Raw genomic sequence first — 25,067 nt, forward strand, 5'->3', positions numbered from 1 at the left:
TGAAGCACTTAAACTCTGATGTTATTCATTCTACTTCTAGTTTATTTTGTAGATAACTGACCAACAAAAACACATTAAGATCAACATATGATACATAAATAATCCACAGATAAGAATAGTGAGAAAACGTTTTTTTCTCAGTGTTGCAACTTGTTGGCAAGTGCAGTCACACACAGTGCTGCAGCAGCAAAGGCCACCATTTCATTAAAATAAAACATTGCGCTTTACGCAATATCCACCAGGTGGCGCAAGGAACAATCGCTTTTCCATTGTCGGGCCAGTGCAAGTATTCTCCTTGATGTTTCAATAACGCATACTAATCTTTACACTACATTAAAGACACAGCAGCCAGTAACTTTTAGTTGTTGAGTTTGTCACATTTAAAAGGCGTGTTTGAAACATGCATGTTTAGATGCATTTATTTGTGTGAGAGAGACCAGGCGAAAGAGCTCTCGTTGATGCTTCGTTGATGCTGTGAGTGGCTGGGTTTCATTTTTCCTATTTTAAAGATAATTAATATATTTTTGTATTCACATATGAATACAACAAAAAGACATAAAACTTTACAGAGTACGTATCCACTTTTGTAGGCTCAACACAATTTCATTAATCTAGATAAAATAGCCTATAAGCTATATCGAAATAATTTAAAGAACTAATTAAATCAAGTCTTGAAATCTACATAAAGTAAAAAATAGTGGTAATACTATTGCTCAAGTTTATATGTACATGCGAGTGTAGGTGTGTCTGTCATCCACATGCTCTATTAATGTTGTATATGCAGTTTTACATCCACAAACGAATGGCTTTCGACCTGAGTTTATGAATTTAAGATTTGCACAAACAAAACATCTTTGTGAAAAAAAAGAAAATTATGTTTTGCAGTCATGCATCTTAATTTATGTGTGCGAAAAAGAAGTGTGTGTGTGTGTGTGTGTGTGTGTGCATGTGTGTGAATTTACTTGTTTGAATCTATACTGTCAGCTTTGTTTGAACTTTAAGACTTTCTTTACACCATTTTTAAGCTTTTCAGGAATAAACACAAACAACTTTACACGGAAAAGCCATAATGTTCTTATCCAATATAGATAGATGTAGGAAATGTGCTAATTCGTATCTTTCTTATTTTATTAAAAAAACATGCAAACATACTGTGTCGTATTAGCGACAACATGTTTGAAAATAAAATACTGTATTTTTAAAAATACTGCAAAATACTTTACATGGGAGTATAAAATTTCTTCACTAGCCATCTATCAAAAGGCAAATTCGATAGATATTAGTGAAGTAAACAATGACTGACAGCAACAGCGTTTCACGAAGCAAGTTTAAATCAGCTTCTCTGCCAGGTCATTAACCTCTACTCCTGTACAAATATTTGTTTCTCTTTCATTTTAGTACACATTTTATACACATTTCATACAAAGGTCCAGTCTTGAAAATGTTCTCTTTATTTAAATTAAGATGCATAAATGCAAAACATATTAGTTTTCATGAAAATGTTTATGTTTTCACAAATCTTAAATTCATACTCAGGTGAAAGCCATTCGTTTGTGGATGTAAAACTGTATATACAACATTAATAGAGCACGTGGATGAGAGCGTGAATTTGCAAATAATATTGATATTAATTTCATCCCTTATCTATGTATGTCAGGGCTCGAAATTGCGACCATTTTGGTCGCATTTGCGCCCGAAATTTCATCAATGCGACCTCATAATATATTTGGGAGCATTTCTGCGACTGAATATAATGGTTGTAGTGAAATGATTTTTTCTAAAAACGTGCTAAATCGGTCTTCCTTGCCGTTCATATTAGCTGTCAATCATTTAAGTCTTTCCGCTGTTAGATGACAGGGAGCTGTTGTTACTGCGGGAAATACAAACACCTGAAGAGTGAAAAGTACTCAGATTTGCAAACCCCACCGAAAGTTACAACGTAACGGCGCCAATGACAGCGATCATGACATGTGGTGAAGGTTGATCTGTCAGCCAAGATCATTCGAGTGTTTTCAGAGGAGGTGCCCGAATCTCGATGCGTTGCATTCACTAGGTGTTCAGCGAAAATTTCCGCTAGAAATGTTAAATCTAACACTGTACACGTCATCGCCAAAGAGGCTCGCTTTAAACTTAAATCTTAAATGGAATCTGCGACTCATAACAAAGAGGGGTATTGCTGCATGCTCATAAATTGATGCGGCTGACTCGTCTGCTTTCCACAAACACAGGAAAATGAAAATCGGTAATCGGTAAAAATAATAAATATAAATAATATAAACATAAAAACAAAATAAATATTTCTTACTGCAATGCTTTAATTTAGTTTGATGCAAACCATATTTTTCATAAAGTAACAGACTTTTTTTAGCAGATAACTCGCATTCATGCACATTCAAGGCAGCATCATATTAAGAAATGTAATTTATTGTTAGTATTATTGTCATTTTTGTCATCAATATTTAATAATTATTAGACATGCATTTTGGATTTATTGCATGCAAATATCAATAAGTCATCACAGCATTAGTTAGATAGTTGTTTCTGGTTTTTGTAAGTCCTAATTTATGTTGTTTTCAAATACAATAAATCCTTTAAAATACAATTTGCAATGGTGCTCATTTATTTTTGCTGGGTGCTCCTAAATTTTTTCTGGTGCTCCTAAATATTTTAAGTTGGGAGCACCGCCGCTACCAAGTGAAAAATTTAATTTCGAGCCCTGTATGTTAATGTGGGTGTTTATGTATAAGTGTGTACAGGTATGTTTGCATGCAGCAAGTTTGTGTATGTGCATGTGTTAATGTGAGTGTTTATGCAAAGATCGAGTTTATATGTACTTTATGTGCATGTATTTATATGCATGTATGTGGGTGTATGCATGCATCAAGTTTATATGTATATACACATGTTTCATATATTATTTTAAACATCAAATAGTATGTGTATATGCGAGTAATTTATAGGTTTATATGAACGTGTTTTTGTAAGTGTTGATAAGTGAAGTTGATTTAAATACTACATGGCGCCTCATACAGAAACTGTGAAGCGCACAGCTACTAGCCGCATTTCCACTATCGGGCCAGGCCGGGCCAATCGCCCGGGAGGTTGAGCAGTGAGGCCGAAATCATGTCACGTTTCTACTGTCGGGCTGGTCACGCAAACCCCATCCCCAGAACATCCCCCGAATAGAACATCACTCAACCCGCCCACTTCAGCGGGAATCAGGCAGATAAAGCACACCACATTATCACGAAACAATTAAAATTATGACAACCAAAACAAACAAATGACACGTTACTGTACAGCAGTACAATGTATGTCTATACGCACATGCCTGTGTTCTCATTCATCATATTCATTCACTCGCCGACCGACTGTTGGCATCGAAATCCAGTGGTCTTGCCACCATCGGAGGGACCCAGCGCAGGGAGCGCAAACATCCATAATATAAAACCACATATATAAAATTCTCTGTTAATAACTCGATATAAAATGTATTTTATAACATCCTCAGTTAGACAGACACTGTCCAACATTCATCCCAAATTTTTTATATTAACAGATGTGTGTGTGTTGAGCATCAGTTAAAACAATGTTAGCACCTGTCAGGTTTATTGTGGGGAAAACTGGATAATTTTGAGCTTTTGTCAGCTAATTTCAGCTTCCCGGTTTAAAATAATTTTTGGGGCGGGATCAAAATCGGCGACGTAGCGCAGCACTGCAAGTGCAATGATGACGCGTCGGTTTCTCATTATTATTCATAGCGGAGTTTTCTTATCCTATGAGAAGAGCCGGCTGCTTAATTATTCATGAGACCTGCCAGACCTGCCAGTGTCAAGCCCGAGCTGAGAGACACGGAAACCACGGCACAGCATTTAGCCGTTCATGACGGCTCATATGCGTTTGTTTCCATCATCCACAGGGTTTGTTGCATGTTTTCCCCCGCGATCTTGTCAGGGCCGATCATACAGCAAAGCTGTGTGCGTGCTGCTAGCATTTTTGTCGGGAGAGCAGCACAAGAATTAGAGAATGGCGGACGCTTATCAGGAGTTCGTTCACATTCAGACACATCGCCGTGCTGCTGTATTTGCCTAAATCCTCCAGATTACCAGCTGGGTTAATGGTTAAAATAGACGGGTCAGGAGACCTGCTGCACTGAGTCTGCTGGATACGGGGATTGAGGGAGAAGTCCTCATTTATACTGTTTACATGAACACACATCTTTATAATGATATAAATTGTGGTCGTCTGTATATGAAATTACGAATAACAAATGTAGCAGGGCATTAAATCACTGTTCATTTCTTTGCATTTTAACTTTGTAAACTATAAACTCATGCGTCTCCTCACGGTTTGTGTCTCATTTTGTGAGTTAACTGACAACAGCAGTTATACGCTCCGCTTCTCCCCTGCTGGCCACGCCCACTCCTGCCCGATGCTCTCGGAGCTCCACGCCCATTAATCATGCATCTTTTGAAAAAATTCTGAAGTAGACTTTAACCGAAAGAGGGGGGTGTCATGGCCCTTTAATAGGCGATTCCCCTTTATTTAAAGGGCCATGACACCCCCCACTTTCGGTTAAAGTCTACTTCAGAATTTTTTCAAAAGATGCATGATTAATGGCATCATATAAAAACATACACACTTGTTTGAGGACACACAACACATTTTGAACTTGCAGTTTTCCCCAATGCATCAAAAAAGTGCTGCGCAGCTGGAAGACAGAAAAAAAGGTCCCCTAGTTTCTGTTTTTACTCAAGCCGAAAATGCTGTTTGCATGATTTGATTAATATCATCGTATCCAAATACTTTATAAATAATATTTAAAACATTCTCCAGTGTTTATTGTTTTTAGAAAATATCTAAAAAAAGATTTTTTTTCAGAGGGGCTTTTGAAAAATGAAAGTCATATGGCTTTAAAACAGTTTGATATAGTAGCCTATATAATTGTTATAGCTAGCTTTTGTTGGTTTTATATTGGTTTATTTATTTAATGTGATTTTATTATATCCAATATTTGTAATTCTTTAAATTATTTTAATATAGCTTAGGCCATTTTATCTATATGACACTATTGTTTTGAGCCTAAAAAGTGGACACGAAATTTGTAAAGTTTAATGTCTTTCTGTTGTATTCATAGAGTGTATTATCTCTAAAATTAATAAAAACAATAAAAAAAGAAAAGAAAAAAGCCGCTCGCGGCATCAACAGGACTATGAAGGGAGCGCTCTTTTCTTAGGTTTCACACACACATACAGGCATCTAAACACACACAAACACATCTTTTAAACTTGACAAAAACTCTCGAAAACCTTTACTGTCTGCTGTGTCTTTAATGTGGAGTAAAGATTATTATGCGTTATTGAAACATCAAGGATGATGCAGCAAAAAAAAGTCACTTATAGATTAAAACTACTTTATTATTTTATACAACAGCCTTACCTTTAAAAGAGAACCATGAGGGCGATCATGCGCAAAAAGACCCCAGCCTATAATTTGTTCCAGATGTTTCTTGCCCTTATTTATTCATTTGTTTGTGTTTGGCACATGTACTCGTGTGCGATCAGAAAACTGTGCCTCTCTTTTCACTCGGCCCCGAAGCCCCGGCTGGCCCTCTTTGGCCCAAGGTATTCGTTGGGCCGAAAAAGGTCGGCCGCTGACCCCAAGAAAGCCTCAATTTGGCTCGATTAGGCCCCGGAAGTGACAGTGGAAACGCGACTGGCCTTGGCTCGCTCGCTTTAGGCGCGACAGTGGAAACGCGGCTATTGAGGTCTGGCAAACTCCACAACTTGTACATATCATATACATGGTAAAGATGTGCAGTAAGGCACCATCTGATTACCAAGATAAGCCAGCAATCATGAAAAAGTCCCAACTGAGAATTTTGAGCAGCTTCCTTAGCCCAAGCAATCATATCGGTAAAATATGCGCCTGAGCAGAACACTGACAGTTGGTAGGTTTATAGTCTTCGTCTTTCGTGAGTAAGGCTGGGCGATTTTTCCGATTTCTTCGATTAATTCGAATTTACGTTTTAAGACAATTTAATTTTGAATCAAATCAAGAAATCGCGATTTTTAAAAAACATAAATTTAATACATTATAATGGCACCAATGCGCTTTGGTTCACTCTATGAAGCAGGAAGCACACCAGAAGCACCTCTCGGTGAAGCGCCTCGCAGCACCACGCAGCGCCACGGATTTTTGAATTCTAAACAGGTTTCTATACACACACCGGCGCCGCCCAGCCACGATTTAGGAGGCAGGTCATATTTCAGCCGCACCACACAGCGCCATCTGATTGGTTCTATGTTAAATATCATGCGAAGAATGTGCGCGTTTGGTGTGTGATAGTTTAAACTGTCATGTGTCACGTGTCGCGGCGCTTCTGGTGTACGACCTGCTTGACTGCCTATTAAAGTCATGTATGAGTCACGTCTGTGTGGATTGTCAAGACATTGCCTCATCAAGTCGATAAACTAGATCTCAACATGTATAAAGGACGTAAAAGCCTGCCATGTAAAAAAACGCTAGGGATGCACCGATATGGATTTTTTAGGCCGATAACCGATAATTCTTCAGACTTGGAGGCCGATTGCCGATATGTATAGGCTGATAATTATAAATATTTTAAATTGTTATATTTTTATACAGCAAACTTCATAAAAGATTGAACTGCTCTTATGAACTATATAGTCTATACTCAAAGCAAAAAAAGCTATAACTTCAAAATTGCAAGGTCATTATAGACCTATATTCACGATTTCACAAATCAGCTTGCAAAATATTATTTCATTTTCTTCATAGCAAATTAACATGCAAGTTGATTATTGCATAAAAATAATAGTTTAAATAACAAATGGTATTTAATTAACAAGCAAGTTAAATATATTTAAATAAGATGAAAATGAAAGCGCTAAGAACTGAAACCAGCTCAAATGGTCATGAATACAACATATTACAGTGATGTACACATGTACAAATATGTCATGTCCAAAAAAAGCCTTTTTCAGAGGTGTTTTGACAGTTAAAGGGCCATGACACCCCCCACTTTCGGTTAAAGTCTACTTCAGAATTTTTTCAAAAGATGCATGATTAATGGCCGTGGAGCTCCGCGAGTATGGGGCAGGAGTGGGCGTAGCCAGCAGGGGAGATGGGGAGCGAACAATCGTTGTAGTCAGTTAGCTCACAAAATGAGACAAACCGTGAGGAGACGCATGAGTTTATAGTTTACAAAGTTAAAATGCAAAGAAACGAACAGTGATTTAGTGCCCTGCTACATTTGTTATTCGTATTCACATAACCACAATTTATATCATTATAAAGATAAGTGTGTTCATGTAAACCCTATAAATGAGGACTTCTCCCTCAATCGTATCCAGCAGACTCAGTGCAGCAGGTCTCCTGACCTGTCTATTTTAACCAGTAGCCCTGCTGGTAATCTGGAGGATTTAGGCGAACACAGCAGCACAGTGATGTGTCTGAATGTGAGTGAACTCCTGATAAAAGACAGCGTCCGCCATTCTCTAATTCTCGTGCTGCTCTCCCGACAAAAATGCTAGCAGCAAACACACAGCTTTGCTGTATGATCGGCCCTGACAAGATCGAGGGGGAAAACATGCAACAAACCCCGTGGATCATGGAAACAAACGCATATGAGCCTTCATGAAGGGCTAAAAACTGTGTGCTTGGGTGCGTGTCTCAGAGCTCGGGCTTGATTCTGGCAGGTCTGGCAGGTCTCATGAATAAATTAAGCAGCCGGAGCTTTTCATAGGATAAGAAAACTCCGCTATGAATAATAATGTAAAACCGATGCGTCATCCTTGCACTTGCAGTGCTGCGCTACGTCGCCGATTTTGATCCCGCCCCAAAAATCATTTTAAACCCAGAAGCTGAAATTAGCTGACAAAAGCTCAAAATTATCCAGTTTTGCCCACAATTACAGCTGACAGGTGCTAACATTGTCTTAACTGATGCTCAACACACACAAATCTGTTAATATATAAAAAAAAAGTTCTCCAGTGTGTCCTGAACCTTTAAGAGCCACCGAACAGCTAAATACAGATAGTACGTTAAGAAAATGCGGCACAAATTCATCCTATTTGGCGTTTTGACATGTCACATGTAGGTGCTGCTTGTCAATCAGACAATTCTGCGCTCGTTCTTGCCGCCAATCGCGGGAAAATGATTGATGAAAAGTTTATGATAAACTGCTGAGAGTTTTACTTAACTGTAGAGGCAGAGTTGCCATCAGAGTCAGATTTTGATACAAAACCAGCATTGAGCTGACTTTATGACAAACACAGAGCAGAACATAAAGACAGAATGAGCGGCTGGTCGAGAGCCTCTATGACTGGATTTATCTCACCTCTCCCCCGTGCTACAGTGTGTGTGTGTGGCGGTGACAGCGCTCACGCAAACTCGTTATAATCAATATGAATATTCCGATCAAACTGAATACAATCTTACAACAACACATGACCAGCAACGCGTTGATAATAACAAATAATCAGATTACTAACAACCGTTGTTTACACATGTTGTAAAATGTGCGGGTCCTTCAACGGGACTGGGCTGCAGTTTGTGAGAAGCAGAGGGAGAGAGAAAAGAGGAGTGTTTTTTTCGCAATGAGACCATTTTCTGTAATGTTGCCTCTTTGGTGACTTATTTGTTGTACCACACGGAAAATAATAAATATTTTGGACCAAGTTACATAAATCCTCTTTCATTTACCAGCTGCAACAAAAAGAGTTCACCCTGAAACTAATATTATTCGGCCCTGGAGTAACAAGTGAATCTCCCCTGATATCTCTAACACAACAAAGAGACGGAGCAGGAAAGGTTTACACATGTAATATTTTTCCTGAGGTAATTTAAAGCAAAATACACAATGACACTCAATCAAGCATATCTACAATGATAAGGAACGTGGTTACTTACTGAGTTATTAACGCACAGAAATGCCACGTGAAGAAAGGACGGACTTTGAAGGAATAAATAGTGTGAGGAGAGATCCATTATGGTGCACTGGACAAGTCTGAACATGAGTGCGGCACGCAGGTCTGTTCAATTACCTAATTTATCGGCTTAAATATATCGGCTTAATTATGACATCGGATTGATAACGATAATCTTAAAAAAAGCGTTTATCGGCCGATAACGATATAGGCGGCGATATATCGTGCATCCCTAAAAACCGCACCGGTCTTTTGGTTTGAACACCAGCAAAGGTGGGGTCATTAGCAGTGAAAATTAAAGTACCCGCCCCCAAGACGTCATTTAGCAGACCTAATTGAAAACTAGACAGATAAAATGTTTGTTTATTTAGACATGTCAGGTTTTTTTTTTTCATAGGACTATATGAATGCACTGTGGGAACTGCTTTTCACTGCATTTTGTGACAATAAAGTATCTTAAAGATTGTTTCTCATTCCATATATATATAAATATGTTTTTTTTTTTTTTTTTTAATTGACCATAGTTAGGATTCACTCCTCAGAGAAGTGTGGTGTTGCGATGGTATAGGCACGCGTGCGATACACTTGTTCAAATATGGCTTATTATCATAATCGGTAACCATTTATAAAGCAAAAAAAGTTACGCGTTTTAAAAATATTACAACTGTGATGGTGTGGTCGCAGGTGAGCGTCTTAAAGTCATTGTAGTTTGTTTAAAGCATAATGTTTGCTCTTCAGAAACTGCGTTTGTATTTATTACCAAAAAGTCAAAGATATAATATATTGTGAAGATTATCCTGATAAACAAAACGTGTAACGTTATGTATAGCGAACTATGTTTGAACACAGCATCTTAATTAATTCCAGCTGTCAAGTGTAATTCAAGGCTAAAACCGTGCAGTGTGAACTCGGCATAAGTAAACTCAATGTTTAACTCAGGGTTGGTTGAATCTCCTTATTAAAACAGGCCATAGAAATGACAGTGACTTTACACAGTGCGAGTGTAACGTTAGAGACAAGTTGTAAGAGGTCCGTGTACGTTTTGTTCATTTGTTTTCCGTTTTTAAACGGAATAAAGGAAATGGAGAAAACGGACGTTTTTCCGTTTTTCTTTTGCTCACGAGAAAACGAAAAAACGAGATTTTGGCTGGATATTTCGTCGTTCTCAACATAAAAGTCTTACACGCAGGCTTTTAATTATTATTATTTAATTATATATATATAAACAAAGTTTACATATTCTATCATTTGAACCACACACAGTTAGCAGGCTTACATTCATTGCGTATGTATAAATTAAATAAACACATAAATCAGAAGTATTCTTAGACATTTGTCATTAAAATAAGGTCATAGTTCACTGACAAGCTTCTTGCAGCTGTGCACCTGATGCAGAGCAAAGATAGCCATTTCCGAGCAGCACCTGGTTTACATGATTGTTTCAGAGCTATTGTAGGCCTAAATAATAGCCTACTCTGTATAAAATAATAATTTATTATTATTATTATTATTATTATTATTATTATTATTATTATTAGGCCTATTATTATTAGTATTGTTATTATTATTATTTACTTAGTTATTCAATGGTTGTAAGAACACATTGGACCCTGCATGGGGCTATAATAAATGGTACCATTTGTTTCTATTGGATTTTCTCCTATTTTAATTTAATATATGCCTTTAGCCTATTGTAAATATTTATTTGATAATTAATACTTTTTTATTGCAACGTCAAATTAGGCCTGTCTTATTATTATTATTTTTTGTTATTATTTTGTCGTTGTTGTTGTTATTATTATTGTAGCAGGGACATAGCCACAGGTGTGGCAGAGTGTGCTGGTGCGACCCAAAGTGGCATCTTGCACCTGAAAATAGATGCCTTAGCGCTCAAGCGCGCGCAAAAAAATTGCACAGGCAAAAGTAATGATGAATGTGTTGAAGGGAAAAAAAAAACATTCTAATTATTTGTTAATAAAATAGAGCAACATTATTCTCAGTCAGTGTAAGCTGAAAAAATTAAGATCGCCAGCATTTCAAGGGTGGTTTTATTTTTAGTTCATTGCTGTGACGCGCTATATTTCACTAAGGCTGCATGAGACTGCGCCTCTTGCTTATTTTCTCTATTTTACATACAGAACATATCATACAGTCCAGGTTCTACCGTTCTAGTGAGTGTGGGGCATTGCTTTACAGTGTTAAAGTAGATTATTTCTTGGCAAATTCATAATGATTCACTTTGTTTAGTAATAAATTTCATAGTTATAAAATAACTACATTTCAAGAATATGTTAACACTTTCAACTATTTAGGATTATTTATTGCATCAAAAGTAATTTCAAAGTAACATTAAATGTACGTATAAACTGCTTAATTTGTGTGTGTAAACACCTAAGATGCAAAAAGCTTATTTAGACCAGAATAGGCCTACTAAATGCAACGGTCAATGTATATAAACTTATGACCTAAAATGTCTTAAATGACTAAATTTAAGTCTTTTTAAGTTTTTAAATAATTTAAGTTTAACATAAATGATTTAAACTTTAAACTTCAAATTAACAGAGAATGGCAAATAAATTGTTTATTAAATGGAGGTCAGGTGTCTATCTTAATTATAATTATTAAATATTATGACACTATAATTCAGTGGTGTATTGGAGAGTACGCACCTTTTAATTAATTTTAAATAAGTGGTTTATCCTAAATAAAATGCAATGGGATCGGTGTGCAATGAATAGTTTGAAAACCCCTGGTTCAGAACAGACGAGCTAGTTGTATGTGCGCTGCGCTAATAACTTGGCATTTGCTCTTTTCGGTGCTGCCAGATGCATTTATAGTGCATAAAAAATAAAAAAGGTAATTCAGTAAAGCGCGCGATGCGCGCAGAAATAAGCGCACTATATGCATATGTCGAATTAAGTTCTCTTTTTCTTTAATCAAGACTATTCCATTCGAGGAATTACAGTTATTAATAGCTTAGTCCTTATAAACGATCAGTTTATAAAATACACAATTTACGGATCAAGCCTAATAAAGAATAAGAAGAATATGCAACGCATTATGATCCTTGAATGATCAGAGCGCATTTATATAAACTATATATTTTATATAATCCATAAATATTAAAAAAACATTATACATTTAAAGTAATGGAACATTATATGTTATAAAATCTAAACTATTATTTAGGCTACAGGCTAAATAAAGGCGCCTTTTCTGGGCTGTTCAGCACGTGCGTCAAAGAAAAGACATGACACAATCTCTATAAAAACTTGTTGTTTATTTACAATATCTAAAGGGATATAAAACATCTAACATGCATCTCCATTCTCAACGAGTTTCTGTGTTCTGCATCCTTCACCTGGACTGTATGGAAATATATGTACACCATATATATATATATATATATATATATATATATATATATATATATATATATATATATATATATATATATATATATATATATTAACAACAATATATTAACAAACAACACTTTTGTAAAATAGAGAAAATAAGCAAGATGCGCTTTCAGTCTTATACAGCCTTCGTGAAATATAGCGCGTGACAGCAATGAATTGAAAATAAAACCTTGAAATGCTGGCGATCTCTTATTTTTTTTTCATCCTACACTGACTGAGAATAATGTTGCACTATTTTATTAACAAATTATTAGAATGTTTTTTTTCTTCCAACACATTCATCATTACTTTTGCCTGTGCAAGTTTTTTGCGAGCGCTTAGTGCGAAGGCATCTATTTTCAGGTGCAAGATGCCACTTTGGGTGGCACCAGCACACTCTGCCACACCTGTGGCTACGTCCCTGCTACAATAACAACAACAACAACAATAACAACAACAAAATACAACCAAAAAATAATAATAATAAGACAGGCCTACTTTGACGTTGCAATAAAAAAGTATTAATTATCAAATAAATATTTACAATAGGCTAAAGGCATATATTAAATTAAAATAGGAAAAAATCCAATAGAAACAAATGGTACCATTTATTATAGCCCCATGCATGGTCCAGTGTGGGTGACGTCACGAGCGCAGATTTGGTTGACCAATTAGAGGAAAGTGGGCGTTTCAGCACCGCCTACATGTGTAAGATGAATTTTAAAGTCGTTTATCCGTTTTCCTACCCTAAACCAAAAAACGAAAATCCAGCCAAAATCTCATTTTTCCGTTTTCTCGTGAGCAAAAGAAAAACGGAAAAACGGCCGTTTTCTCCATTTCCTTTATCCCGTTTGAAAATGGAAAACAAATGAACAAAACGTACACGGACCGTACACGGACCATTTTTTGACTCATTATTTCGTTTTGGTTTTGTGTTTGTTTTAATATTTCGTTTTAAGTTAATTAGCAGAATAACAGATGAGTTTCCGTTTTTTCTGCCTACAGAATAAACAGAAAAACGAAATATGTATCGTTTTTCTGATGTTTCGTTTTCCGTAAAAAAAGGAATAATCAAATGAACGGATGATACACGGACCGTACACGGACCAGTTTGGATAAATATAACGCACATACGTAAACTTAAAAAAATAAAATAACAATCATGCGTAATGAATTAAAGTAACAGTTACAGACGGGCTGTTGAGAGCTGGCTGCAAGAACTGATTAAGACGAAATCTATGAAACTAACGTTACATTCAGTAAAGCAACTAAACATGTCATCAACCAATAACTGTTTGCTCTTAAAGTGATTTGATGTACACTAATCTGATAACAAATAGCGTTAAAACAAGCATAAATTGTACTCACAGAGATTAGCCATGTCGCCTAATGCAGCGTCACCCAGCTGAGAGAACTTCCGGGTCACGCGGATGAAACCTATTTCACTGCTGGGGGTGAAATATGTGGTTATTTGATTTAATGACAAACATAACCAGGCATTACAAACGAACAACAATAGATATACAATCTACTTAATGTGTAAACATATATTTTATAAATACAAACTTCGCAAGTGTGTCAAAATCACGAACTGAGCATTAAAAGAAGGCAAAAAAAACCCTAACATGGTGTGAGCCAAAACAGGCTAAAATGAATGAAAAATTAAAGAAACCTTCATAAACATCTAAACGTCTTTATAATAAACGTTAAAGTTGAAACCTTTTTTAAAGCTACGATGTTGGTTTGTAATGATATAAACGGTTGTGTGATCGTATAAACAGGCTTGAGTAGAAAAAGACGGAATGTTGGTGGTGTGCTTTGTGTCTGTTTGTAATTGGCCGTTTCCAGTATTTCTCTTTCTAGCCAATGAGATACACGAAGTCCCAAATCACGTGGCGTGTTCGAAAGTTGCTTGCGCTGCAGTGACAGACTGGCTAGACATGAAAGGTAAGACAATGCTGATTTGCAAAGGCAAATGCAGAGGGGAAGAAGTGATAATACCTAGACTAAGATTATGACAGATACTGGTGTTTAAAACCCACTCTTGCTTTAATGGGGAAAAGTCTATCAGATAAATGTGATGATTGTAATATAAACAGAAAATGTAGAGCATTTCCTTATGAAATGTAATAAATATAAAACAGAAAGGAAAATATTGACGGAAAGAATGTATAAATTAGAACAAGAATGAAGCTTGAAAAGATTATTGGGGCAGTTGGAAAAAAATTGGGAAATTAGCAAGGCTATTTTAAACTTCCTTAGAGATACGGGAATGTAGCATAGGATAGATCAGTGGTGGGCAAACTTTTAGACCTGAGGGCCACATCAAGTTTTGCATACCAAGTGCAGGGCCACGTGTCAAATCCTTCAAAAAATATATTTTATTTATAGTGGCAGTATGCATAGAACATGTGAATATTGAACAGAAACATGTCACATTAACACAAAACTGATTTTTTAAAAATATATACTTATTATTGAGTCAAATTTACAAGTCAAATGAATTTGCAGTGCTATTTATCATTACCCATCAATCATCATGAGACAAAAAATAATCCCTTATAAAATATAATAATAATGTAATCATTTTTTTACAGTGGATAATAGAAAAGATATTATCTGATAGAAAAAAAATGTCATATTAACACATTAAAAATAATTCTTAAAGTTTACTATTCAGTCAAATTTACAATAATCTAATTTGCACTGCTTTTAGAATATACTGATCAATCATCATAAAACTTGATAAACCCACAAATTTTTGATAAAACAACTTTTTAAAGTGGATGTATGCATGGAAATATATTGTATGACAAAAATTAACACATTAAACCAGCATTTATTATATAATTTGAGTCAAATTCACAACAATCTCGTTTGAGCTGTATTAATATGCTCATATCAATCAGTATAAAACTGTAAGATAAAACGCAAGAAGAATCTTAGTATTTGTTATTCCAAGTCATGTTGTTATGAGTGTGTTAATGTGAACAATGAGCCTGAAAATAAAGTTATATTAATATCAACAGCAACACTCTCGCAAAATGCCCAGCGGATTTAGTTGTTGCCTAACGACCAGAGGTGTAAAAAGTACCTGAAAACCATACTTGAGTAAAAGTACAGATACCTTACTGTAAAAATTACTCCATTACAAGTTACAAGTCACCTATTCCAATAAGACTTGAGTAAAAGTATTAAAGTATCCGATTTTAAAAAGAACTTGAGTATTTTACTCATTCTGAATGTAGGCTCAAAGAACACCAAGAAAGATTTTATTTCCTAATAATATAGAAATTAAATTAAACACCTCAATGTTTCTATACGGTAGAACAAAATAGAAAAGAAAAAAAAAGTCTTAGTCAAACTCAAATGTTCAAAAAAGACAAACAATTAAAAAAAACAATTTTTTTTTAAAGTAAAACGTTAAAAAAATCTTTCACGTGATTCACCTCTCAGTCTCAGAGGGGGGGCAATACTTTACTTTGAGTAGTTTTTCAGTTATGATGTCTTCTCTGCATTAAAATTAAACAAAGAGGATCAGTGTTATTTTTCAAATTATACTACATATAAATTCAATGAAAAATACATCACAAACTCACAGCTAAATGCACCTGATGCAAAATGTATAATTTCAGTGATAGATTAATTCACGTTGGCCCAAAAAAATTAAGCTAAAATAGTTATGTCATGTCGCAGTGGTTTTTGCCATATGGGTAACTGTATTAAATTCACATTAAATAACATTAAATAGAGTCTTTCTTTAATGTGTTTTCTCAAATTTGACGATGAATTTTTAAAAGCACTTATTTTCGTGGTTCATGGCAAACAGAGTAGACACTGGTGTCTGCAATTTCTATGTTATTTGATTTGATTGTAGGTCGCTATGACTTCTCTTTGCCTATGAGGTGCTGCAACACATGCCACAAATCATGGACACCTGGGCTGCTGGACCTTACCCGAAGTGGTTACTGGCCAGGCTCTGTAACATTTCAAACAATATATCAGGTTGACCTGTTCACTTCTTTTGAGCTGTTTAAAGTTGCTGCACCAGGCCTATCACGACAAGCATTTATAAAGATGTTAGAGCAAACGTCACAGAACTTTGGACGGGTAAAAATGCTTTAAATAATGCTTTAAATGTTAAGAAAAAAAAACAGCTCTTTAGCTCCATTGTCTCCCCCCCCAACCCCCACCCCCCAATGAAAAAGAGAAGCTCAGTGCAATTGATCACTTCTCGTGTCCTGCATGTGTAACCGGTTCTGCGTTGTGTTTTCTTAGTTTTATGAAGGAATAACCAGTCGGAGATCTGCAGTTGTGACGGCTCCTTACTGAGAATAAACAGAAACCACAGCTCTTACGGTGTGTCTTCGCCCTTACAGCTTTTCTCTCCCATACGTAGTCAGTGCAGAAAGGGTGAGATGGAGAGAGAGAGAGATAGAACAAAACTCCAAACAATATTAACAAAGTGACAAAACATACCTCTCCCATGCGTAGTCAGTGTAGAAAGGGAAGAGGCGGGTGCAAAACAAGAAATTAAACAGCGTGAGCTCCCTTAGAAATTTAAAGGAAAAGATACACTAACAAACACCTCAGGTACACTTAACACATTAGATAAAATACATATTTTGTGTAATTCTATACTTGAAGCGAATTATAATTTTCATACCTGTTACACATGTATCCCAAATGCTGTTGCGGTGTCTGCAGAGGAAACCGCAAACTGTATCGGTTTAACAAAGCCAGAGAGTAAGAGCATACTACTCACAGTAATAAATGCAAATGGATTATGCATATTAGTTTATGCTGACCGTATACATTTTTTCATGTTATTAATAGAGTCGAAGAACAGCCTTTTTTCAATGGAGTTTTTATTGCCAAGGATGAGAATGTGACCAATTTTGTCAATTTCATTCAACAAAATACCAGCTCAGTATGCTTCTATAATTTTATGATTAAATTGGTTATTTAACAAATATAAATATTTCACTTAATACTATTGATATGTTTTCTTTAATACAGGTAAAAGGAAAAGGCACATGTGGAAAATCCACTTGGGCTGCTGCCAGAGAGACTTCAAGTAAGTCTAGTGGTAAATTGGATGAGGAGGGGTTGGAAGTGACTGTGTGCAGACACAACATTTTGCTTAAAGCCCTGAATATGAGCAGGGGTGTGTTTTTTGGGTAACGCTTTCTTTTACAACCCACAACGTACCGCGTAAGTACAGTGAAATTACAGTGTACTTTTCTGTACGTACTGTGTAAGTATAATGAACGTATGTGTAGGTATAAGGGAACAAACCGTAATGCTTGGGTAAAAAGGGGGTAACAACCAGATGTTCATCACGAAAATTATCGCGTAAGTACAGTAAGATAACGATGTACTTTTCTGTACGTATAGTGTAAGTATAAATAACGTTTACGTAGGTATAAGGGAACAAACTGTAATGCTTGGGTAATAAGGGGATAACAACCACACTGTTAGACCTTACCAGGCTTTTTTACAGTAGAACACTGGCAACACTGTTGCCAGCTACTCACTGTAAAAGTTTGGTTACAGTAAGTAACTGGCAACAGTGTTGCCAGTTAATTACTGAAACTGAACCATTACAGTGAGTGGCTGGCAACAGTGTTGCCAGTTGTTTACTGTAACCGTACCATTGCAGTGAGTAGCTGGCAACAGTGTTGCCAGTTAATTACTGTAATAGAGCAGTAGTGGTAACTAACTGGAAACTGTGTACAGTTAATAACTGTACTGTAGTGTTACAACTCACAGCATTATACTGCATACACAATAGTATGTCAAGGTGTTACTAAAATTTATTAGTATTCTTACCTGTTATTAATTCTTTAAATTAATTAAGTTGTAAATTCTGACAAATTTATTTTATTGTTTTGGCAGCAAACAAATATAAAACAGAAAATGTATAACAAAATTAAGAAATCAGCAGACATAAATATCATCTTACATATTACTGAGAGCCACAGGTCTGCACAGCAAGGCTGCAGTCAAATTAACGTTTAAGCATGCAAAATTCTGTCACATGGCTCTGCGAAAAGGAGTGGGATTAAACAAAATATTTAGAGATTGAAAAAGCAAGCAACTGGGCCATAATTTTTGTTTAGAGAGGTCATGGTTTGATCTTTGATTTGTCTCAAGCAATCACATGATGTGATTTCGCAGTTCAGAGTTCTCCAAACTTGAACTTTCCAATGCTGCAAACTGTAAAATTTGTCGCATGCATTTCAGGTCTGCAGCATTCACATGCATATGAATGGAAGTCTATAGGGAGAAAAGTTCAGTGTGACCGGGACTTTAAGCTGTAACTCTAATTAAACACACCTGATAAAACTAATTAAGGCTCGTTAGAAATCTACAGGTAATGTTGAAGCAGGGTGGGAACTAAACTCTGCTGCCCTGCAGTTCTCCAGTAACTTGGAGTTTGACCCCATGGTATATAGCAGGGGTGCTTAATCCTGTTCCTGGAGATCTACGTTCCCGCAGATTTCAGTTGCTACCCATATCAAACACACCTGCCTGTAATTATCACGTGGTGTTCAGGTCCTAATTCATTGGTTTAGGTGTGTTTGATATGGATAGCAACTGAAATCTGCAGGAAGGTAGATCTCCAGGAACAGGATTAAGCACCCCTGATATATAGCATACTTTTAAAGCAACTGCTAACATTTATCACAATCACATATCCAATAAACACACACACACAAAGTGCTGCAGTGAAATGTGTTACTCTCTCCTCAATGCTGACCATGCAAAAAAAAAAAAAAAAAAAAAAGGTTAAAATAATTATAGAAAACAAAAATAAAGTTGGCAACACCGAAAAACCAAAGGATCCAATCTTTTATTGTTATAATTATCTCATGACAACAAACTTTTTTATTGTTTCAAATATAAATTCATAGATGAAAACACAGCTCTGAAAAATACTTAGCAACAAACTCACAACCTGGGACCTGACAGTGGAGCTTTTGTGTGTGGATGGCTATGTGTATCATGTTTTTGTGATTCCCTGTGATGATATGCATATGTTACCTTACTGAGATGATGGAATTTAATTTTGGCTTAGTTGCCAGAAAGATACATACAACTGTTAGCATCTGTACATTATGGCAGTATGCAATATCCAATAAATACATATACTTAAACAAAAGTAATGTAAGAAGTTATATGAGGAGAGGCTAACTAGCTAACAATGTAGCTTTCAAGTACACAGTTCAAGATAACAACAATATAACTTAAAACACAGCCTTATTTTATAAATCCTCAAAAACATTTTAACACATTTTACTTACTCATTTTAGATTCTTATTTAAAGCCTAAAACATATCAGACTCAACATCTGAATTGATGGACAGAGAATAGAGCACACTTAGCAGTAAACAAATCAAACACCTGGCTCTAATTAAACACACCTGATCAAACTAAATGTAAAGGTAGTGTGTTGAAGCAGGGCTGGAACTAAATTCTACTAGGCTGTGGCCTTCCAGGAGTTTGACACCCCTGGTACATAGCATATTTTCAAAGCAACTGCCTACATTTATCACAGTTATGCACATATTGTTTAATAAAAACAATAAAAATATACTATAATATAAACTTCATCCATAGAAAAAATAAATAAATAAATAATCTAATTCTCATGTTGTTCCAAATCTGTAGTAATAATAAAAAACACAACAAATATCATGATTTATACATTTATTTAGGAAAGCCTTTATACTGTTAATGGCACTTTTACTTGCCAGTTTTACAGGCAAATTCACTGAGTCTCTGCAAAAATGTATATGCGTGTTGTTTAAGATATATATATTTTTTAAATAACACATTTTTACTAGTTATTTAGCAAAATACTAATATTCAGTTGAAAGTGCGATTTAAAATCTTAACTATAGGTCAAACTAGGCAATTAAATTAGATTAATTATAGAAAAAGTAAACAAAGTTATAAAAATTATTGTGACAATTTCTTTGCTCTGTGTGAATATTTTTGCCTTTAAATGCATTTCGTCCATATCTTACACTTACCTTTTAATAAGCTCTGTGGCATTGGTTGACTCCTGATACTCAATGTTAAAAACATAAAAGGAACCAAAGAAAACACAGAGATAAAATAAATATAAAATAGCAACATAAAGCATCAGAGTAGATGGGGCAGTAATGGTTGAACAGTAATTTACCATTTATTATCACAGTAAATATCTGTAATGGTACATAGAGTAAATTACTGTAATTTATTCTTTGCACTACAGAATTTCATACAAATCCTGCTCCTTTTACAGTAAAATACTGTTTCTTTTCATTACAGCTAAACACTGGCTATTTTACAGTTATTTACTGCATAATCTACAGTAAGGGTTAACAGTGCAGATATTCAGCATGAAAAGTACCGCGCAAGTACAGTGAAATAACGGTGTACTTTTCTTTAAATTGCAAAAGAACAAACCATAATGTTTGCGTAATAGGGGAGTAACAATAAGATATTCATCACGTAAAGAAGTATATTACGTTTAAGATGTACTTTTCTTCAAGTATTGTATACATATAAAGAATTATGCAAGGATGGTGACAACCTATTGCTATCTGCAAATGTACTGTACATGCACCTGCATGAGTACATTAGTACTCTTATTCAGTGCTTGGGTTTTATATGGGATGTTTAATGAATAAAAGGTTTACAACCTGTGAAATTATGAACCCTTACTGTATACTGTATGTATTTTAAATCTGCAATTCAATATAAAATATATTTCCATACACTACTTATGTTTACTCGTCGATCTCACCAAAGCCATCAATGTCTCCATAACTCACTATCAACAAACAACTTTGCATGACATCGGCCTACTGTCGGGGTTCAATGCAGATTAAAACAGCCTCGCATCTTTACTGCTGTTGCACAGGGGGGTTAACTGTTGCATTTCAGTAAATGTATAGCTGATGCTTTATAGAAAAATTTAGTAATTTGGTCTTTAATCAATAAAAACTGCTGCTGTAGTTTACTCTGTTCTTAGTGTTCAAGTATACACTAGTGTGTTAAAGTTCAGCTTCTTCCCTCTTTGTTCCCTGTAGTTAAAGGGTAAATACAGTATTTGTTCCCTCCTTGTTCCCTGTACTTACAGGGTAAATACCACATTTGAGGGTTGTAAATTAAAGTGAAGCATTGTTCCTCCATTGTTACCCCCTTGTTCCCTGTACTTACAGGGTATACCACATTTAAGGGTTGTAAATTAAAGTGAAGCATTGTTCCTCCATTGTTACCCCCTTGTTCCCTGTACTTACAGGGTAAATACCACATTTGAGGGTTGTAAATTAAAATGAAGCATTGTTCCTCCATTGTTACCCCCTTGTTCCCTGTACTTACAGGATAAATACCACATTTGAGGGTTGCAAATTAAAGTGAAGCATTGTTCTTCCCTTGTTCCCTGTAGTTAAAGGGTAAATACAACATTTGTTCCCCCCTTGTTCCCTTTAGTTTACAATGTAAAATCTTGAAGGCAGTAAAATAAATATACAAACACACAATATATTTCTTCCTTACTTTGTAACCTTTATTTTAATAAATAAGCATTTTAAACACTTCATCTTAATCAAACATTGTCTTGTCTATCATTGCCTATACTCATTCATTTTCTCTTCGGCTTTGTCCTTTTGTTAATCTGGGGTCGCCACAGTGGAATGAACCACCAACTTATCCAGCATATGTTTTACGCAGTGGATGCCCTTCCAGCTGCAACCCATCTCTGGGAAACATCCATACACACCCATTCACACGCATACACTAGGGACAATTTAGTCTACCCAATTCACCTGTACGGCATTTCTTTGGACTGTGAGGGAAACCGGAGCACCCGGAGGAAACCTACGCGAACGCAGGGAGAACTCCACGCAGAAACGCCAATTGACCCAGCCGAGGCTCGAACCAGCAACCTTCTTGATGTGAGGAAACAGCACTACCTACTGTGCCACTGTGTTGCCACCCAGCTGCAACCCATCACTGGGAAACATCCATACACACTCATTCACACACATACGGACAATTTTAGCTTACCCAATGTCACCACATATTTTTGGACTTGTGGGAGCACCCGGAGGAAACCCACGCTAACATGGGGAGAACATGCAAACTCCACACAGTAATGCCAACTGACCCAACCGAGGCTCGAACCAGTGACCTTCTTGCTGTGAGGCGATTGTGCTACCTACTGCGCCTGCCTATACTCAAACAGCAAAATAACACATTATTTCCTTCCCCCTTTTTTCTGGCATCTCTTGCTTGGCTTCCTCTTCTGCTCTTCTCAGCTTCCACTGAGGACTCTGATGGTGAGTGGCTGATGAAATCCCATGGGTCTTGCTGCTCTGCATTTATATAAAATATATAAACAGACATAAAGGCTTTTAGTAAGCTATAGACATGTTTATTTTGCTGTTTAATGTGTGTGTGGTGGTTGTCCAACAATTTCACACTCTAAACATTTACAAATACCATACAGACACTATACATTACTATCAAACAAAAATACTATCATCAGATCATATGGGAGATTGTGATCATTTATAGTGATAATAATTAAAGTGCAGAGGGGAAAAGGCTTAAATATATGTGCAGGCAGTATAGACTTTGAAGTAAAGATTATTTGATTTCAGTGTACATATTTAAATTCTGTGTTACTCATTAAATGGTAAGTAAATGTAACGTTTGGGTGAACTACCCCTAAGGTTAGTTTTTGATTAAGTACATGTCTTAACCCATCATTAGTCCTAAATAAAGTGAAAGATAACAAAATATGGTTGATGTAATGTTATGGACCCTTTTTACATTTCAGTGCAGTGAATGGGAAAGTACAACACATTTTTTTACAATCTTCTTTGCTCAAATAAAATGAAAACTTTATGACGGTGTTGTCTCGACAATTAGAAAAAGGAAAAAAAATATTGTGAAACTGATAACGCCAGCAAGAAGAGAGAATAACATCTAATTTACTCATGTCCATAGACACTGTTTGAAACACCTCGCACATGTAATCACATTATATAATACATATGTAAATACAAACAAATGTTATTTTATAAAAAAAAATTATATAAAAACTCAAGGATTTTAGATGCTGATGATCATTAAACGTGTCATAACAGTATTGTGAAAAGGGTGTAAATGTTAAAAATAGGTACAAACATCAGATAGAAACAAAAACCTAAACAAACACTTCTATGTACATAACGTCATAAAACTACTTGTTTTATTTACCTCGCGCTGCCGTCCTTGTACTGCCGTGAACAGAAAATTCTGGGAATGGAGGACGGAGAGTTGAATCAGTAGGTGTGAATCAAATCGATCGAAATCTGTCTTAAAGCGGTGCATGCTGGTTAGAAATCTTGTCCGGATTGATGCTGCGCCGACGCCACGTGACTGTCACATGTGGCATCAAAGTACCGCGACAGCGCTCCGATATGGAAGGCCGTTGGGGCCAAAATGCGCAGTAAGAGGAGGGCTCAAAAATTACATCAGAAGTCGGACACCGCCGAATCTCGCTGTTTAGGCACCTGGAAACGACACCAGTGGCGGAGATCTCGTTCGCGTTTTTTATCGCAGACGAATGACCTCATGAAAAAATACTATGGTGATTTATAGTAAATATTATTGCATTTTAAATATGTTTTTTTCAGTATTGGGTTATGTTTATAGTTGTTGTGATACCAGAGCAACTATACAATTTAAATAGGCTATTTTATAACATGGTTCAAAAGCACTACAGTATACATTACTATAGTATTTTTAATATGGGAGTGGATGCAATAGAAATATCACTGTTTTTACAAAAAAATGGTTCAGAATTACAGATGAACAGCTCATTAACTAAAAGGGTGTATTTAAAATATAATTCTGTATATTCAACAAACGTTAAAAGAATAACAAAATAAACAGCTTATACAGCAAGAAAGCTTTCAAGAAACCTAATTTGGCTACATTATAAATGAAGTAGCCATAGATGCTTTTGAGTGACGGGTCATGACAAATGTTTGTTTGACAAATAAAGTCTTAGGGGGTTAATTATATTGACAAGCTTATTAGGTCTATATAAACTGATATTAATCCAGCCAGACTAAAATAAACAGCCCAAGACTTTCTCCAGAATAAAAACTATTAGACTGTAGGAAAAACTGTGAAAATATTCTTGGTCTATTAAACATGACTTTTGACTTCACATACATATACATGTGTGTGTGTGTGTGTGTGTGTCTTGTTTACTACACCCTTTTCACTTCTCATATGAAACCACACAAAGATGAGGCATAATGACAAAACAGTCTGATTACCTTTGTATGTCTGAATATATGTATATATTGGATTGACTTTCATTGAATAACGCTGCATAAAAATTACAATACAAAATTCACACAAACATACAAAAAGTGAAAATGACAACAAACAGGACTTAAAACTGAGAGAGAAATAAAATACAGCACACACACATCCTAATGATTTATAAGTAACATTTAGTTATATTACGGTCACGTTATGTTTTACAAAGATGTGTTTTGTTTTTGTTTGCGTGTAAATCTAAATTAATAACCATATGTAACGCTCTTTATGACTTTCTTTAATTATCAACGAAAATACAAAAAAGGTATTCAACAAATCCAGGTATAAACCTTAGTAAAACAAGATAATAAAGTGTAATGTGTCAGTCTCATCCAATCAG

General features: G+C 35.7%; 1 protein-coding gene across 3 annotated transcripts in view; it reads right to left on the reverse strand.

Annotated features, from left to right (window-relative positions):
• rpn2 (ribophorin II) overlaps nt 1-13,768 on the reverse strand; it is a 111,436-nt gene extending 97,668 nt beyond the window's left edge. For 2 of the 3 annotated variants that reach the window (XR_012386713.1, XM_073915541.1), the window contains exon 1: nt 13,721-13,764. Coding sequence is in view for 2 of the 3 variants with exons in the window: in XM_073915541.1 (XP_073771642.1) it covers nt 13,721-13,733 (13 nt within the window). In the remaining variant the exon portion in view is untranslated. 3 annotated transcript variants of the gene reach the window in all.
• Between the last annotated feature and the right edge of the window lie 11,299 nt (nt 13,769-25,067).

Source organism: Danio rerio, chromosome 11 (assembly GCF_049306965.1).
Source record: "Danio rerio strain Tuebingen ecotype United States chromosome 11, GRCz12tu, whole genome shotgun sequence".
NCBI classification, from domain to species: Eukaryota; Metazoa; Chordata; class Actinopteri; order Cypriniformes; family Danionidae; genus Danio; species Danio rerio.